We start from the raw sequence: 15,849 nt of genomic DNA, 5'->3' as shown, positions 1-15,849 counted from the left end.
ACAGGTACAAAGTAATTGAACATTTATATAAGTATTATTGTTTAAATTTGTGCAAATTTCACAACGCATTTGGCATTTCATAACGCCATTAATCATCAGGCCACTGGAGGGCTCTGCGGATTGCCCTGAGCCGATGCTCTGCGCATGCGCGTACCGCCCGCGGAAATTCAAACTTGAGCTCAGCTGACAGACAGTCGTTTGAAAACTCCACCAACTCTGACACGGTTCTTTTACTCAGGTAAGAGTAAGACAAATATATTTTAACGATACAACTGACAAAAATGACTAAATATATTTAAACGCATACCATAGCTTTTCACTCTTTACGACTCCGACCATTTTGGATTTCGTATTTTCAACAATGTTCAACAATGATTGCTTGCTAGCAGCGCATTGGCCTCGTAAACTCGATTTATGAAAAACCCATATTATATTAATCCGTAATCTCAACGTCAACGGTCGTAGTTTTTTGTTGTTGATATGAGAAGTGAAACTATAAATCGTTCTACTGTAAGTTACTATGTAAACAAAGTTAGTAACACTTCTAAATATATCGAATTTCATATAACTGTTAGCCTATGTATCATTCATGTAATCTCAGATACAGCTGATTTAAGAGTGGAAAGTCTATTTACTTGAATATGTTGTAAAGTCTAAATTAAACATAATTTCGTTGAGCTTGAAGTTGTTTTTAAATTGTCAGGTGAAAAGATGGAAAATCAAAAGAGACAGAGAGATCCACTGGAGGAAAACCCTTCAACTTGTAGTGGTAAGACTCTCACCTCCTTCACGCTTTATTCACACAAACCAGTGTGCTTGTGCCTACCTAGACACAGCATTTATGAGTGTATTAATTTGTTAATTGTTGAATTGTTGAAAAGATACAGCAGCTTGAGTTTTGGATATATACACAGATTATATGTGACACTGTCAGTTTAACCATTAGGCTACATTATGTTTTCCAGAACTTGAAAATGTGTTGAAGAAAAGGCGGTTGGCAGGGGGAGATGAGAACCTGGACCCCACAAAATCCCCTGCCAGGACACGCTTGAGATTGGCAGAGCTAGAGGTGAAACCAGACACTCCAGCCATATCCTCCATCCGCTCCAGGGTCCAGCAACTCAGCCAGAGACGAGATGGCAAGAATTCAGATTGATCCTTTTGCAAAATCACTCTGCCAACTCAAATATATGAACTTTTAAACCATTTTTAGCAGTTTTAACTTTTAACTTGCAAGTTGATTTTCCATTACATTCCAAAATCATTTTGCTTGAGATAAATTTATTTTGTTTTATACGGCTTATGTAGATTTCTGTAAGTAAAACTGGTGCACCATGTTTCCTGAGAGTAAAATAAGTTTTGCTTTTTACATTTCTGTTATTTGTGTCTATATTGTTACTATTTTTTTCTGTTCAGACACTCTCCTCTTTTATAAATTTGGGAATGTACACTAAATTTTCTCTGCAGAATTTTGTATTTCTGTGATGCTCATTATAACCAGCTTCTCTGGTTATTTAAAGATGTTTAATCCAAATGGTCTTGTTGATTTGTTGATTTTTAGGCACATAAAAAGAATGAAAAATTATTTTTGTTGTCATTGAGCATGTAAATATGTTAGGTATTTATTTCTATAATAGCAAGCCTATTAAATAAAATCCAACACTTTAGAACTGTATAGCTCTAAATGCTTTTTTTTTATATATAATCTTTTAATAATGCATGCTCATTTTATTGCCTCAATACGTTTAGAATTGTGCTGTTGATATGCTTTTAATCAGGTTTTGTAATTATATTTCAGAGGTTAATGAATTTTTCTTTTTCTGTTTGGTCAGGTGGGACTGGGTTAGTCCAGCGCTGCCTGTCTGACCCCGGGTCTGAGGGTTTCATCGGTGGCATGACCTCGGCGGTCTGTCACATTGGTGAGTATTTTCTTACACACAGGTTTCACTATGCTTCTTTATTTACTGCATCATGTATTATGTCAAATATGCTCTTTAATTGTGGCCAGTTTTCTGAATGTATTTTTATGAAAGGTGAAGGAGAGTTTAGCTCTCGCCTGCAGCGCTTCAAAGCCCCTACGCCTGTGAACAGCCCTGGTCGCTCCACCCCCTGCACACGCAATCTCTCAAGCTTTGTGCATGGCATCCAACAGCAGCTGAACGCTGCAGTGACACCCAGCAGTAAAGAGGCCTCCCGTATCCGCCAGGTAGATCTGTCCCACCCGCCTGACCTTTTTTTCTGACTATTCAATCCTTCAGAAACAAATCTCTAAGAGCAGGATTTGTATTGTTACTAAGACCAACTGTCTCTTGTGCAGGCACGCGAGGATGAGTTGCGCCTGTTGAAGGTCCAGCCAGTAGCAGACAACATGTGGTTGAAGAGGAGTTTGTCTGACTCTTCCCTCGCTGAGGTGAGCCAGTCAGGTTATGATGTTTTTGTGCTCCTTGTGGAATCTTGTCTGGTTCTAGGGCATTTAGAAGTTTAGATCAAAAGTATATGATCTCCATTTTCCCAGAGGGCATCTCCATCTACATCCTCTCCCTGGGTTTACAGGAAAACTCGAAAACTCCAGTGGCCTCCATTACAGCCCGGGAGTGTGAGCATGTATTTGAGACAATTCGTTGAAGTGTATTTGGTTTTTCGGCTCCTATTTGGGTTGTTTTCTCTTTTTTTGTGGTTTTCGTCACCCTTGATTTTGATATTCATCCTCCTGTATTTGCTTATGGCCGCTGGGTCAAAGTGATTTGTTTGCACAGACTCACTTGGGAAGAACAGTGTTTTGCACTGTTTCACACTTGCGCACTGTTTTGTTTGTGAAGGTAGGGCTTAACCTTGTTTCAGCTTTTATTCACTGCCTTTTATTTGTTCTGCAGGAAGAGCTAAAGGGAACTGAATTCAGCTCCTGTGAAGGTGACAGTAAGGTATTTGATGGAAGTCTGAACACCACACTTCCATGTTCTGTGGACATCCGTTTCCCCAATGAAGAACTTTACACCTCAACAGGTAAATGTTCTTCCTGAAATATGTTGGATCTAATGTAAATTATTTGTCATAATTAGCACATATACTTCTTTAACAGAATCTGCGGCTTTGAGCAACTCCGCCCTTATTGACAAGATGTTTGAGGACGTCCTACAGCATGCAGAAAAGGAAGATAAATGTGAAGATGTAAATAAGGAAGAGGAGGTGGAGAAAGATGAGAGCAATTCTTTACAGACTGAAAAGGAAGACGAAACAGAACCAGACACAGTTGAAATGGAAGACAAAGCAGAACCAGTCACAGTTGAAATGGAAGACAAAGCAGAACCAGTCACAGTCACCTTAAACGAGGAGCCTCTTGACCACAGTGAGATGTGTGAAGACAGTGTAGAAACTCCTGATGCCAGTTCTGCAATGGATGATGAGAAGGAGGTCCGGTCTGTTGACCATGGTGAAGGAGAAATGGAAGGGAAACAGGAGATCGCCCCCATGGGTGCTGAAGACGACTTTCTAACCCTTCCGCCCAGCTGTATCCTCTCTCCTCTCAGCAAATCTGTGGAGGCTGTTGTCACACCACTGGTATGCTGGCCTGGTTTCAGTTATTTTAAATGATTTTGTAGTGGCAGCCAGTGAATGGGAGAAATTGCATTAATATGGCTGTATATTTTGTAGCCTATGAAAACTTACAACAATATGCCTTGTAGCATAATTATGCCACTTTTCATATGAAATTAAATCCCAGGGAATGTTTTGCATCTTTTTTTTCCTTGTATAGATGAGAAATTCAAATATACAGATACATACAACTTTCAGTTAGAGCGTGAGAATGTAATTGATTATATAGATATAAATGTTTTAGATGGTTAACAAGACCTTTTTTTTTTCTACAGAAGATTGGAATCACTGTGTCTGAGCCATCAGTCCAACCTCCCTCCCCTGAAGAAATAACAGATAGTCCTGCTGAAAATGTTCAACCTTTATACAGGTGTGCCTCACTTGTAAAGAAGAACCTTATTGTCATTCTCTGTGTTTATCCATCTTGGTATTTAGAAATTGTAATGCATGATGCCTACTAGAGATAGACTGATAAATCAGTCAGTTTTTCTATTATAATAATATACACTACCGTTAAAGGGTTAGTTCACCCAAAAATGAAAATTCTGTCAGTAATTACTCACCCTCATGTTGTTCCAAACGCGTAAGACCTTCGTTCATCTTCGGAACACAAATTAAGATATTTTTTATTAAATCTGAGAGCTGGATCACTTCTCCATAGGCTGCTAGGTGACCGAAACTTGCTGGCCCAGAAAAGTTATTAAAGAGATCGTTAATATAGTCCAAGTGACTACAGTGGCTTGATCTTAAGTATATCAAGCAACGAGAATACTTTTTGTGCGCAAAAACAAACAAAAATAACGACTTTATTCCACTATTCATTTCCTTCTCTCTGGGCCTCATCGTAGTGTTTTTGCGCTGCGTGTCTGTGTTGCACGTCAACACGCATCACACACATGACCAGCTTCGGCCAATAGTGAGCCTACGTGGTGACGTGTAACACAGACGCGCTACGCAAAAACACTACGTGAACCAACTAGAGGCCCAGAGAGAAGGAAATGAATAGTGGAATAAAGTCGTTATGTTTGCGCACAAAAAGTATTCTCATCGCTTGATATACTTAAGATCAAGCCACTGTAGTCACTTGGACTATATTAACGATCTCTTTAATAACTTTTCTGGGCCAGCAAGTTTCGGTCACCTAGCAGCCTATGGAGAAGTGAGACAGCTCTCAGATTTAATAAAAAATATCTTAATTTGTGTTCCGAAGATGAACGAAGGTCTTACGCGGTTGGAACAACATGAGGGTGAGTAATTACTGACAGAATTTTCATTTTTGGGTGAACTAACCCTTTAATAAGTTTAGGTTTGTAAGATGTTTTTGGAAAAGGTCTCTTATGCTCACCAAGGCTGCATTTTTTTTTTTTTTTTTTTTTGGTAAAAAGGTGCAGTGAAAATATATTACTGACCCCAAACTTTTGAACAATAGTAACACTTATATCAGTCATGAGCCACTTAGCACTCTAGATTTTGATCAGCCACTTTACTCTTTTAAATTTCATGCAAAGGTCATCAGGATTGACTTGTTTTACCTATAATTGACAGCATTGATGCCTACCGCTTACAGAGGAAGATCCACCCTCCCTCTACTCAGAGCTTGACCCCTGGAGTTCAGAAGCAGGTTCAAGAGAAGACCTGCTCAAAAAAAACCATCAACATCAAGGAGAGAATTAAGGTTTGAAAAGGGGTCTATACATATTGAATTAATTGGTCTACCTTTAGAGAGACTTATTCTGGGGTATTTTAAGAGACTTCATGCATGCAGAAGTTGATGCAGGATATTTCATTTGGTCCATTTAAGGCTTTAAATGAGGAGGCAGCCAAGTTGCAGACAATCATCACACAGACTCTGCAAGCTCTGAGCTGCTGCAGTGACGAGGAACACGGGAAGGGTTCCCAGCAGGAGGCTGAGGCTGAGAAACTTTTGCTTGTCTCCAGTAAGTATAGTAGAACCCTAGTGAAAAAGCTTAAACCTTCTGCAGATCACTTAGGCTTCATGCTCTGATATGGCACTAATCTGTCCCCGTAATGCAGGTGAGAAGCGAGCAGCTTTACTGGCAGAGGTCAGCAGGTTGAGAGAGGGTGAGTCTGGAGAACCAGAGTCCCAGAATGCAACTCTTCAGCCCTGCAGGGGCACTGTCAGCATCAGCAGCATCCAGCTGCCCCTCAAGGTAGAGTTTGTGTGCTCTGCTCGCACAGGTGAGTGTTAATGCATATTTATTATTGGAAGCAGTTAAATCTTGATTGCACAAGGTCTGTGTTTACATACAATTTGTTATGACTGTTGTCTCTATAAAGGCCGTCCAACGCACTACTTCTTCGTTTTGATCCGTTATGGCCCATGTAACATTGTCGCGACACCTTTGGCTACAGCTGCTGATGCCCAAAATGGAGACACCATCTCCTTCCCGACGTCCATCACACTGTTAGTCCATACACTACATAAAATGCTCTTCTGCTTCTTTAAATAGATTCTTTTATATATATAACAGTAGTAATTTACCCTGGTTTTAATGTTTGCTTCCACAGACAAGACATTCGCTCCAGTTTTGAGATTGATGTTGAGGTTTACAGTTTGGTAGGTACAGCTCATATCGACCAAAAACATTAGGTTTCATTCATTCAAAGGGAAATAGCCCCACTCGCAAACATTTTTTTTTCCACAAACTAGTTTGTAATAAGATTTTATTGTGTATTTATCTGTTTTATAGTCCAGTACTCCGAGTAATACCAGCAGTGTTAATGCTCAGCAGTTTCGCAGCTCAACAAAGTCAAGGGTATGTACACTTTCGCACATATTGAGAGAGCTTTTATTACCTTTGTCAATGCACAGCTGCAACAGAAATGTTTGTGTTTCTAGGTGACGCCCAAGAAGATTCTCCACAGCATCACGGTATGCATCTTCTCTCTACATTTCATGAAATATGAACTAATCCATAAGAATCCCAGGGCTTAAAGTATTCCGGCACCATGCCGGATCTCCGGCGTGCGGCCGTGAGGGGAAAAAAAATTGGGAACTTGCATGCGGTTCAATATTTTCGAGTCAATTGATTTCACCTACCAATCATATGAGAGGATCGCTGCTCTAACTAACGTTACAAGCCTATCAGAAGCAGAGCAGGGCGGGTCCTGGCAACACAGTGTGATTGAGATCCATACGTTAGCGTCGTCGGTGAAAGCATGGAGCGCAAGTCAACAGCGGCAGATCTTAAAGTGACAGGAGCCATTAATTCTGTCTGTCAGTAAAGTTGACCTAAAGAACAGAGGGAGCAGAGAAAATTACTCACTGCTCTTGACTAAAGAACGCTTGTAGCTTTGATAAGGATTAATTTATATTTAATTTATAATTTATGCAGTGCGGACTGTTTTATAACCTTATTCAATTTCTGTATGGTACAGATAAATATGATGTATTATGGGTTTAATGACGATTGTCTTAAGTTCACTTAAATTAAAAGTTTTTATTTTTTTGAAGCCTAACGTTTAAAATTTTTGGGGAAATCATTTTCATGAGATATCAGTAGCTATAATATTAGTGATACTGGCTTTCATTCATAAAAAGATGCCATTAAGATACAGCTGTAATACTTGAAAATAAGTATTCCACCCCCCCCCCCCCCCCCCCCCCCCCCCCAAAAAAGTTCAGGCTCAGGAATTTTTTTCACTTTAACCCCTGGAATCCTTTCACACACAGTTTAGTAATTATGTATCAGCACAGTTCTGCTTATGTATCATGAATGAGTTGCAATGTGTGTTTAAACTGGGAGAAAATTAATCAATGAAAAATTGTTGAATTTACTGTCATTACATGACAACCTCAGCTCATCCAAATGTCTATTTTTGTTTTCCTAGAAATCTAACCAGAGTGTGACGTGTAAGTATTTAACTAAGTTCCTCATAATCAATGGTTGATTGGTGGTATCAGATATTGATATTTCTCTTCTGTCCATTATAGCTGCTACTCTGCCTGGTCTGAGTACCCAACGTTCTAGTAACTTTACATTAGTGGGTTCTCACAAGATCACCTTGAATTCATTGGGACAGAGCAAGTTTCCTCTGAACAAGGTATTGATACTGCTAAACTGGGGTCACATTAGAGAGAAAAAGGAGAGGAAGTGTTTGTGTGTTGTTGTCACTTTTTTTAGGCACTTGTATCACTTACAATAATAAATATTGTATACACTTTTACACTGTTAATTGTGGATCTTCACTTCGGGCATTACCTAGGACATCAATAGTTGAACGGTGTATTGAGGTTTTGTCTTGAGTTTGCACTGTGGTGGGAGTTGTGGTGATTTAACTGGGTCTCTGTCCATCTCTCCTGTTTCTCTCCACTTAGATGAAATTTGAAGGCAAAATCAGGCGACTCCTTGGAGATGAGTTTCTGGATAAGGTGTCACTCTTTCCACCTTAGTCTCTGCTTCTGGTTTAGTGGGCATTGCACATTTTCTGTTTTTGTGTGTGACAGAGTAAAATGCTGGACATTTTATTCATCTGTTTGCTATTAGTGAATGTCCTGGCCTGTGCAATGGTCAACAATAATTTTGTTTGCTTTGGGATAAATTAAACTAGTATGCCAGAATATATTCCCTCTTTGAATGTTCTGTGTTTTATTAGTGAGATGAGAAATGTTATTTTCCAGTCCTGGAAACAGGGACCTTGTGCCCTGTTGTAAAAAGTATCACTGGCTAAATGGGTTGAGCAAAACTTGTTTGTAAGCCATAGTGATGTCCCAGTTGTAAGCGAACTGTTTTTCGTTAGAATTAGCATAATTGTGTTTTTAAAGTAATTCAAATTAATGTTATAGTTAAAAGACAAAAATTGTCTTAAAGCTGCACTTTAATGTGGTTAGCCAGTACAAAAAGCCCATCTGTTGTTTTCTTTTTCCTGTGTCGTGACTAACCTATTTGTTATTTTGTGTAGGTTCCCTTCCTCTCTCCTCTAGAGGGCCACATCTATCTGCGGCTGCACAGTGAGGGCCACTCCAATGTCCAGCATCAGAGCTTTTTGGTGGGTTGGTGTAAATGTGTCCCAGAACCTGACTGATTGTGAAATATTATTACAATTTAAAACAGCTGTTTTCGATGTGAATATATAGTTAAGTGTAATTTATTCCTGTGATCAAAGCTGAATTTTCAGCATCATTACTCCAGTCTTCAGTGTCACATGGTCCTTCAGAAATCATTCTAATATGATGATTTGATTGATTATTATCAATGTTGAAAACAGATTTTTATTTTTTATTTTTATTTCATGATGCTATGATGAATAGAAAGTTCAAAAGAACAGCAGTTATCTGAAATGGAAAGCTTTTGTAACATTAAACACTACCATTCAAAAGTTTGGAGTCAGTAAGAATTTATTTTATTTTTGGGGGAAAGAAATAAAATAAATCAATACTTTTATTCATCAAGGATGAGTTAAATTTATCAAAAGTTACAGTAAAGACATTTATAATGTTAGAAAATATTCTATTTTAAATAAATGCTGTTCTTTTGAACTTTCTATTCATCAAAGAATTTTGGGAAAAAAATTGTACACAACTGTTTTCAACATTGAAAATAATAATGAATGTTTTTTGAGCATAAAATCAGCATATTAGAATGACTGAAGGATCATGTGACACTGAAGACTGGAGTAATGATGTTAAATTCAGCTTTCATCTGAGGAATAAATTACATTTTAAAATATATTAAAATAAAAAAGTCATTTTAAATTGTCATAATATTTCACAATAATACTTTTTTTTTTTTTTTTTTTTTTTTTTTTTTTTTTTTAAATAAATGCAGCCTTGGTGAGCAGAAGAGACTTCTTTTAAAAACATAAAATATCTTACCGATCTAAAACTTTTGACCAGTAGAGTATATATAAACAAAAACATTTGAAATTAACTTCACCCACCAGCCATTTTGGTTACAAAATTTAAGTTACCGGCCATTCAGAACTTCTACTTGAGGAGATTCCCCCCTTCCATGTAAAGCGCTTTGAGTGCAGAGAAAAGCGCTATAAAAATGTAATGAATTATTATTATTATTATTATTATTATTATTATTATTCTACTAGCCCAAAAAAAAAAATTCACAGCTTATTTATGCAAGGCGATATTTCATACATTCATTTCTTATTCAAACAAAATCCTGTCATCCAGATATCTCCACCCTTCCTCATTCATTCATTCTTTTTTACCAAAAATTATTTGTTGTGTAGTGACGTGTGTGTTCAAGTAAGCCAGAAATGCACAGATTCTGCGCAATACGCTGTATTTAATAGATCATGATAACTCACGTGTATTTGCACAAAATCCGCGCAGATTTGCCTTACATAAATTTCCCCAGCAAAGTGAGTAAACATAATAACATGCCAAATTGGCCAGTGATTTGACAGCGTTACCCGCCAAAGTTCATTTTTAGCCGCATTTGGTGGGTTGGTGGGTGTTAATTTCAAACCATCAGACTTCATTTAACCAACTATGACAAGTTTCTCAGACAGCAAGTCAATACAAACGTTAGATGAGCGCTTTGTGATACGTCTTCACATTAGATCTTCTAAGCGACACATTTCGGTTGCAAATGAGACAAAGTACAGATCCAGATCGCTCAGCAAATTCGTACTGCAAAGAAAAATTGTCTACTTGTTGATACACACTGAAAACGGTCAGTGGTTGTCGTTTTCAACTGATTCACATCATGAAAACTGGTAAAAACTTAAACTTCAAAAAATAGAACAGTGAAACTCATTTAGAAACCGATTTAGTCCCACAAACAGCACAAGTGGCTTGTGAAGAAACAGACTGGCTGTATAACAATTTCATGCAAACAGAATATCGCTGTGGAGATCAGTGCTTTTTCCGCAGTGTAGAGCCAGATTGCACCGATTAAGTAAAACACTGGGCATAAAATGTAAGAGAAAAGCTCTGTTTGGGTGATTAGGGAGATTTAAGCTGTTTAGATCTGGCAACCACAAACATCAGTGCTAGTGGGGACTTGTTAACAATGCAAGATAATGCAAATGTCTAATAAAAAAAGCGTTTTCGGGATAAAAAACGAGCGGGCAGATATCGCAACTTTTTTTTTTTAATTAATCGAGAGAGGCAGATATCGTTATCGTGATTAAAATACGATTAATCGTGCAGCCCTAGATAATACAGTTGGCAATACATATTAACTAAAGCAGATATGTGAAATGTGAGCAGTTTAAGAAGTGAGCAGTTTATCTTCATAGTCAGATGAATGCAAGTTTTTAAATGAAAGATGCCTTTGGAGACAATAATATTCCATGTGTTGCATAGAATAGCTGCAGATGGTCTCAGAAAGCAGTAGTCTGCATAGCCAGACCTTTTCCAGATGAAGTACTGTAAAGTTCAGTGAACAGAGTGCGGGCTTGACGTCTGAGGAAGAGACTAAGAAAGCAGTGTTCCTCCCCTATATACATCAGTGCTTCATTTTGTGATTGAATTATTAATTTCATCTGTGTTGGACCGTTATATTTGTTATTTTGTTATATTTATGATCTGTGTGTGTAGGAAATGTGCTGTGAAATTTATGCTGTTATTATTTTCTTTTTCCACTTGTAGACCATGTTTGAGGATGTGAGTGGCTTTGGAGCCTGGCAGAGGTTCTACTTCATTCTGGAAGGAGGACACCTGCTTTACTGGAACCACCCTAATGAGATGGGCGACAAGGTGGGTTTGTTTGGGTCACCGTGATTTTGCCAAGTAAGACATGTTCCTGGATCAACATATTTTGTTGACCCTGGAATAACATTCCTGTCCCAAAATTTAGTCCTTACCCTATCCCAACCCCTAAACCTAACCCTACCCATAACTTTTCTCTACAATCAGAGGGAAATGATTGGTGAATAACACTGATGTTGAAGCACCTCACCCTGGTGCTTAGCCTAAACTTGGCATAAACTGTAAACTTGTCCCTCAAATCTGATTGGTTGATTGGAAAGTTGTTCCAGGATCAACAAAGATGTTGATCCAGGAACATGTGGTACTTGGAGAAATCACGTTCACCGTTTGGGCAGCTATGTTTGTATGTAATGCGCACCCTTTCTACTCATTAATGTCTTTTTATCGTCTCTTCTCCCAGCCAGCAGATGGCAGTCTCTCTCTCTTTGGCTTCTGCAGTGTCAGGCCTGTGGAGCGAGAGTGCTGTGCACGGCCGCACACCTTTGAGTTAGTAGAGACTAACACCCTTCAGCAAGAAGACAGCCAGACCTTGAAGAAGTAATGCATCCCCTTTCAACCTGCTTTGTATTATTACAATCTCGATAGTATATATAAATGAACAACGTTTACTCTTTCTCTATGATAGCTGGACAGAGAATGTATTCATAGCAGACTGGTGGGAGTGGCCTTGAATGACAACATGCCCAGTGCATTATGGGTGTGGAAGTTTTTATAGAAGTCATTTGACAAAAGGGAAGATAACATCCTTTTTTCTTTGTTTTCTCTAGTCAGGTAGCACCAATTAAAATTAAAATAAAAAATCGCCTTTCCAATGCATAGGCAGCCCAGTTTTATTGAAAGCCCATTTTGCCAGCGAAGTACCACTTTTGAAGCAATAGTTCAGCCAGAAATTAAACCTCTTCCACAAAGGAGAAATGTCACGCTCCTCTATTCCATATAATGACATTGATGATTGTAGTGGTCATGTTTGTAGAGCTTCAAAAAAGATAATCACACAAAACCAGAAGTTCCTCATCTAGAAAAGGGGGTTGTTCGAATGAGCTTCACATTTCTGCATTCAGTCCTGTAATATTTCTTTATCAGTTTACACTAGAGTTTTGAATTTAAATTGTATGTAAATGATCTTTTGTTGTGCAGGTGCTGGTTTTCAGCAGACACACGAGAGGAGAGGTCTGACTGGATGGAGAAACTAAATCAAACCTTACTGGACTTTCTTACCTGGAACAGGAAGCCTGTTTCCAACGATAACCGGGCCAGCACATCCTCTAACACTGGGACCTCTCGTGAGAGCATTCTGTAACGCAACACAAATGTGAAACCTCACCATGTAACACTAAGAAAGGAGATATCTGAGAAGATCGTATGTGGCACTAAAAAAAATACATGAAGAGCTTCTGAGAATAAACTCGGGGGCTGCCAAACAGGACTGTTTTACGTAATAGTGTATGATAATCTACATATGCGTGTTCTACTGCTTTATTATATGCGTACAGAATAGTGGCATATTTTTGAAGATTTCTGATCTATCATTACTTCTTATAGATTCTGTAAGGATAGATAGATTTACCATTACCACAGGTAAGCCATGTAGTAGCAGTCCAGTTTATAGGAATGAGGTAAGTCTCTTAAGTGCCTATTTGAATGTTTATTTATCTCCTGCCTTATTGGCCATTATTGAATGAAAATTTTACATTTTAATGCAATAATCTGTTCCGGGTTATGCTTATGTTTGAGGGTGTCCTTAATTACACTAAACAATATAGTTATGTTTACAGCATAAGTTGGAAAGCACTTCTTGTCTGCCTTCGACTAAAGCTTTTTATGATTTTGCTTTTTCATTTACTCTGGGAACAATTTATATGACTGTCATACTGCAGTCTTCATCTAGAAGGGAGAATAGTTTTTATTTGAATGTACAATATATGAAGTAGGTCGTGAATCGTATAGCTTATGATTTTTCTGGGTGGACAGTTTCATAGTATACCTCCATATGACTTGATTTTGAAAAACATTGCCAGATGTATACTTCAAAATGATTTTGGGAGTACCTGGCCATGCATTATATTAAATGAGGTGTACATAAACTTAAGCAGCTGAGTTTATACTCTAATCTGATGGTCATATGGGGTTCTTGGGTTCAAATCTGGAATGTGCAAGTGTAAGAATAACACTACAGAGCTATCTGTCTGAAAATGCCATATTATAATTTACCATGCTTGCAGGGGGGAGAGCAAGGTATGACCTTGTGACCTTTTTGAGGTTTATTTGAAGCTTCTGAATGTCTTGAATGGAGAGTTGCCACTCTAGGGACTGTGAGACTGTTAGGAAATGTTTCTGTGCCATGTATGTCCCATATATGTGTTTTTGCCAAGGGTCTCATATGCAGTTGCTGTGTTAAACTATATAATACTATATGAAATATACTGGTAAAGGTACTGTAAAAATAAAAATGGCTGTTAAAGCCTTAAGTGTTTGTTTTTCTTTTAAGCTTAAACTTGGTGGCAGATCTTATTTTTTGGTTTGATATATAATGTGTAGGATTTTTTTTTTTACAGATCTTCTCTACATTGCCTGGCAGAACATCATTACAAGCCTTTGCTTAATATTTACTTAATATAAATATGAGCACTTTGTATTTGTCCTAAATCATGTCCTAACTAAAAACTCCTGTTGTAGTTGAGATTTCTCTCTTTCTCTAATCTAGTTTATCCCTGTATTTAAGTAAATGTTACATTTTTCTCAATAATCTCTTCCTATGCTTTAAGTGTTTCCAAAGGAACTAGAATTTTCTGTATTATTTTACATAATCTAGAAAATACTAGCATTTTATTAAGAAAATATTGCAAACTCTTCTTTAATTACTCCAGTTTTGTCATGTATTTCTGAATCTGAATGCCAGATCAGATAGTACTTTTTTTTTTTTACTTTTTTTTTTTTTTTTTAATTGAATGGCAAAACTCGAGTCATTACTGATGGTTTAGCAGGATCAGGTTTAAATACTGATCCAGATAGGCGCTTACTGGTAATAATCAGAAGAGAAATCCTGAAGAAACCAGATGTAGGACACACACTTCCATATAATTCTGTGAGGCAAGTTAGCTTGTAATGTACTGCCAGGTGATTGTTCTAAGTTGACTTATGAGTTATTTCAGTCCGTTGGCTTCATCCTTATTGGGTTGCTTGAGTTCCAAGTTTTGTCCTAAACTGTATGATTATTTTTAAAGAAAACCACATCATGGTGACATGGTTGGCAATTATTGATACTGAATGACTGCAAAGTCTAGCTATCAACATTACATTTAAGAGGTTACTTTTGTGTAAAGTAGCTAATTAGTAATTATTTTAAAGTTTTAAACAATCAGTCATTAGTTGTTCTCCGGTATGTACATACCATTCAGTAACTGATTAGCTAAAAGTCAATAACACAAATCATCTGTTTGCCACCTTTCTACAGTAGTTCATGGTAGTAAGTAACTGCAGAGTTAATTTTGTGCTGCTCCTGCATTGTTTCATATTAATTATGGAACATAATTCCATATTCCATTATGGAGTCTTGCCAGCAAATTCACCAGATGCACTGCTGTCAGAGCAAAAACCAATTCACTAATTTTTCCATGATGACATAGACTTTTGTCTATTTGTTTGCCCCTAGGCTTGAGGCATCAATACACTGCAAACAGTCTGCATTTTATTATATTAGAACATTTTTTATTTTGTCAAATATTTTTGTCACTTCTATGACTATCATGGATGTAGTTTTGAAGCTGTAACTGAATTGTCCATGCAATGCCTGCATATGACTTCTGCACCAATGTTTGCTTCATGTTTTTAAACATGCCATCATCTGTCGTGAAGCTCATTGTCCTCTGACGCTTTGCCTTAAGCACCTTCTCATAAACATGCAAATGCACACACAAACTGGGATCAGACTTTACAGCACAGCTACCTCTAGGAACTAGGAAGCGAGATACACATAGAAAGTGTGTATTTCATTACTCCCTTACATTGTGAGCATGAAGGGATGTGCCTGTGTTTTGTCTCTGGTGAGTGTTGTTTAATTGTCTTTTTCCTATATTTTTGTTTTATGCATGTTGTGATGAAGACACCATCATCTGTGTATGTATGTCTGTGAAAAGTTATACATTTTCTGTTCACTTGAAATTTTAAAAAATTATTATTATTTGAAATCATATAAAATGATGAATGCTTTATCTGTTTTAACAGGTGATATTCACAATCCATGGAAAGATCATACCACAGTATTTAGAAGCCATTCAACAGGGACAGTTCAGGGGACAGCCATTCAAGAGAAACAGCAGCCCGCTTTGGCAGGTATATGAATGACCCTATTAAATATTATAAAACTGTTTTCTGATTTTCCTTTATTATTTCTAAAAGTATTTAGTAGTTCCAAAAAGTTTTTGGATGTTTATTTGAAATGAAATGTATTGCAAAAACAAGTGGCATCTGAAAATAAATTACATTTTTATTTTATATTTTTTTTGTGTGGATTCAAGTCAGTTTCTTGTTCACAAGCACAACCGTAGTTCATGATCATCACA

At 37.5% G+C, this 15,849-nt stretch overlaps 1 protein-coding gene across 1 annotated transcript; it reads left to right on the top strand.

Annotated features, from left to right (window-relative positions):
- The first annotated feature begins 105 nt into the window (after positions 1 to 105).
- anln2 (anillin, actin binding protein 2) lies at positions 106 to 13,753 on the top strand. The gene is made up of 23 exons (XM_081372156.1): positions 106 to 238; positions 704 to 769; positions 966 to 1,139; positions 1,833 to 1,919; positions 2,034 to 2,206; positions 2,318 to 2,410; positions 2,516 to 2,596; positions 2,874 to 3,003; positions 3,080 to 3,558; positions 3,870 to 3,964; positions 5,140 to 5,269; positions 5,396 to 5,531; positions 5,629 to 5,793; positions 5,893 to 6,019; positions 6,124 to 6,172; positions 6,306 to 6,371; positions 6,455 to 6,487; positions 7,447 to 7,468; positions 7,550 to 7,659; positions 8,518 to 8,604; positions 11,168 to 11,275; positions 11,688 to 11,824; positions 12,425 to 13,753. The coding sequence occupies exons 2-23, from the start codon at positions 712 to 714 to the stop codon at positions 12,585 to 12,587; spliced, it is 2,703 nt and encodes a 900-aa protein (XP_081228282.1). The 5' UTR covers positions 106 to 238; positions 704 to 711; the 3' UTR covers positions 12,588 to 13,753.
- Positions 13,754 to 15,849: the final 2,096 nt, after the last annotated feature.

The sequence above is a fragment of the Scardinius erythrophthalmus genome, assembly GCF_964197995.2.
Source record: "Scardinius erythrophthalmus genome assembly, chromosome: 8".
NCBI classification, from domain to species: Eukaryota; Metazoa; Chordata; class Actinopteri; order Cypriniformes; family Leuciscidae; genus Scardinius; species Scardinius erythrophthalmus.
This window is presented reverse-complemented; position numbering and strand designations above follow the sequence as displayed.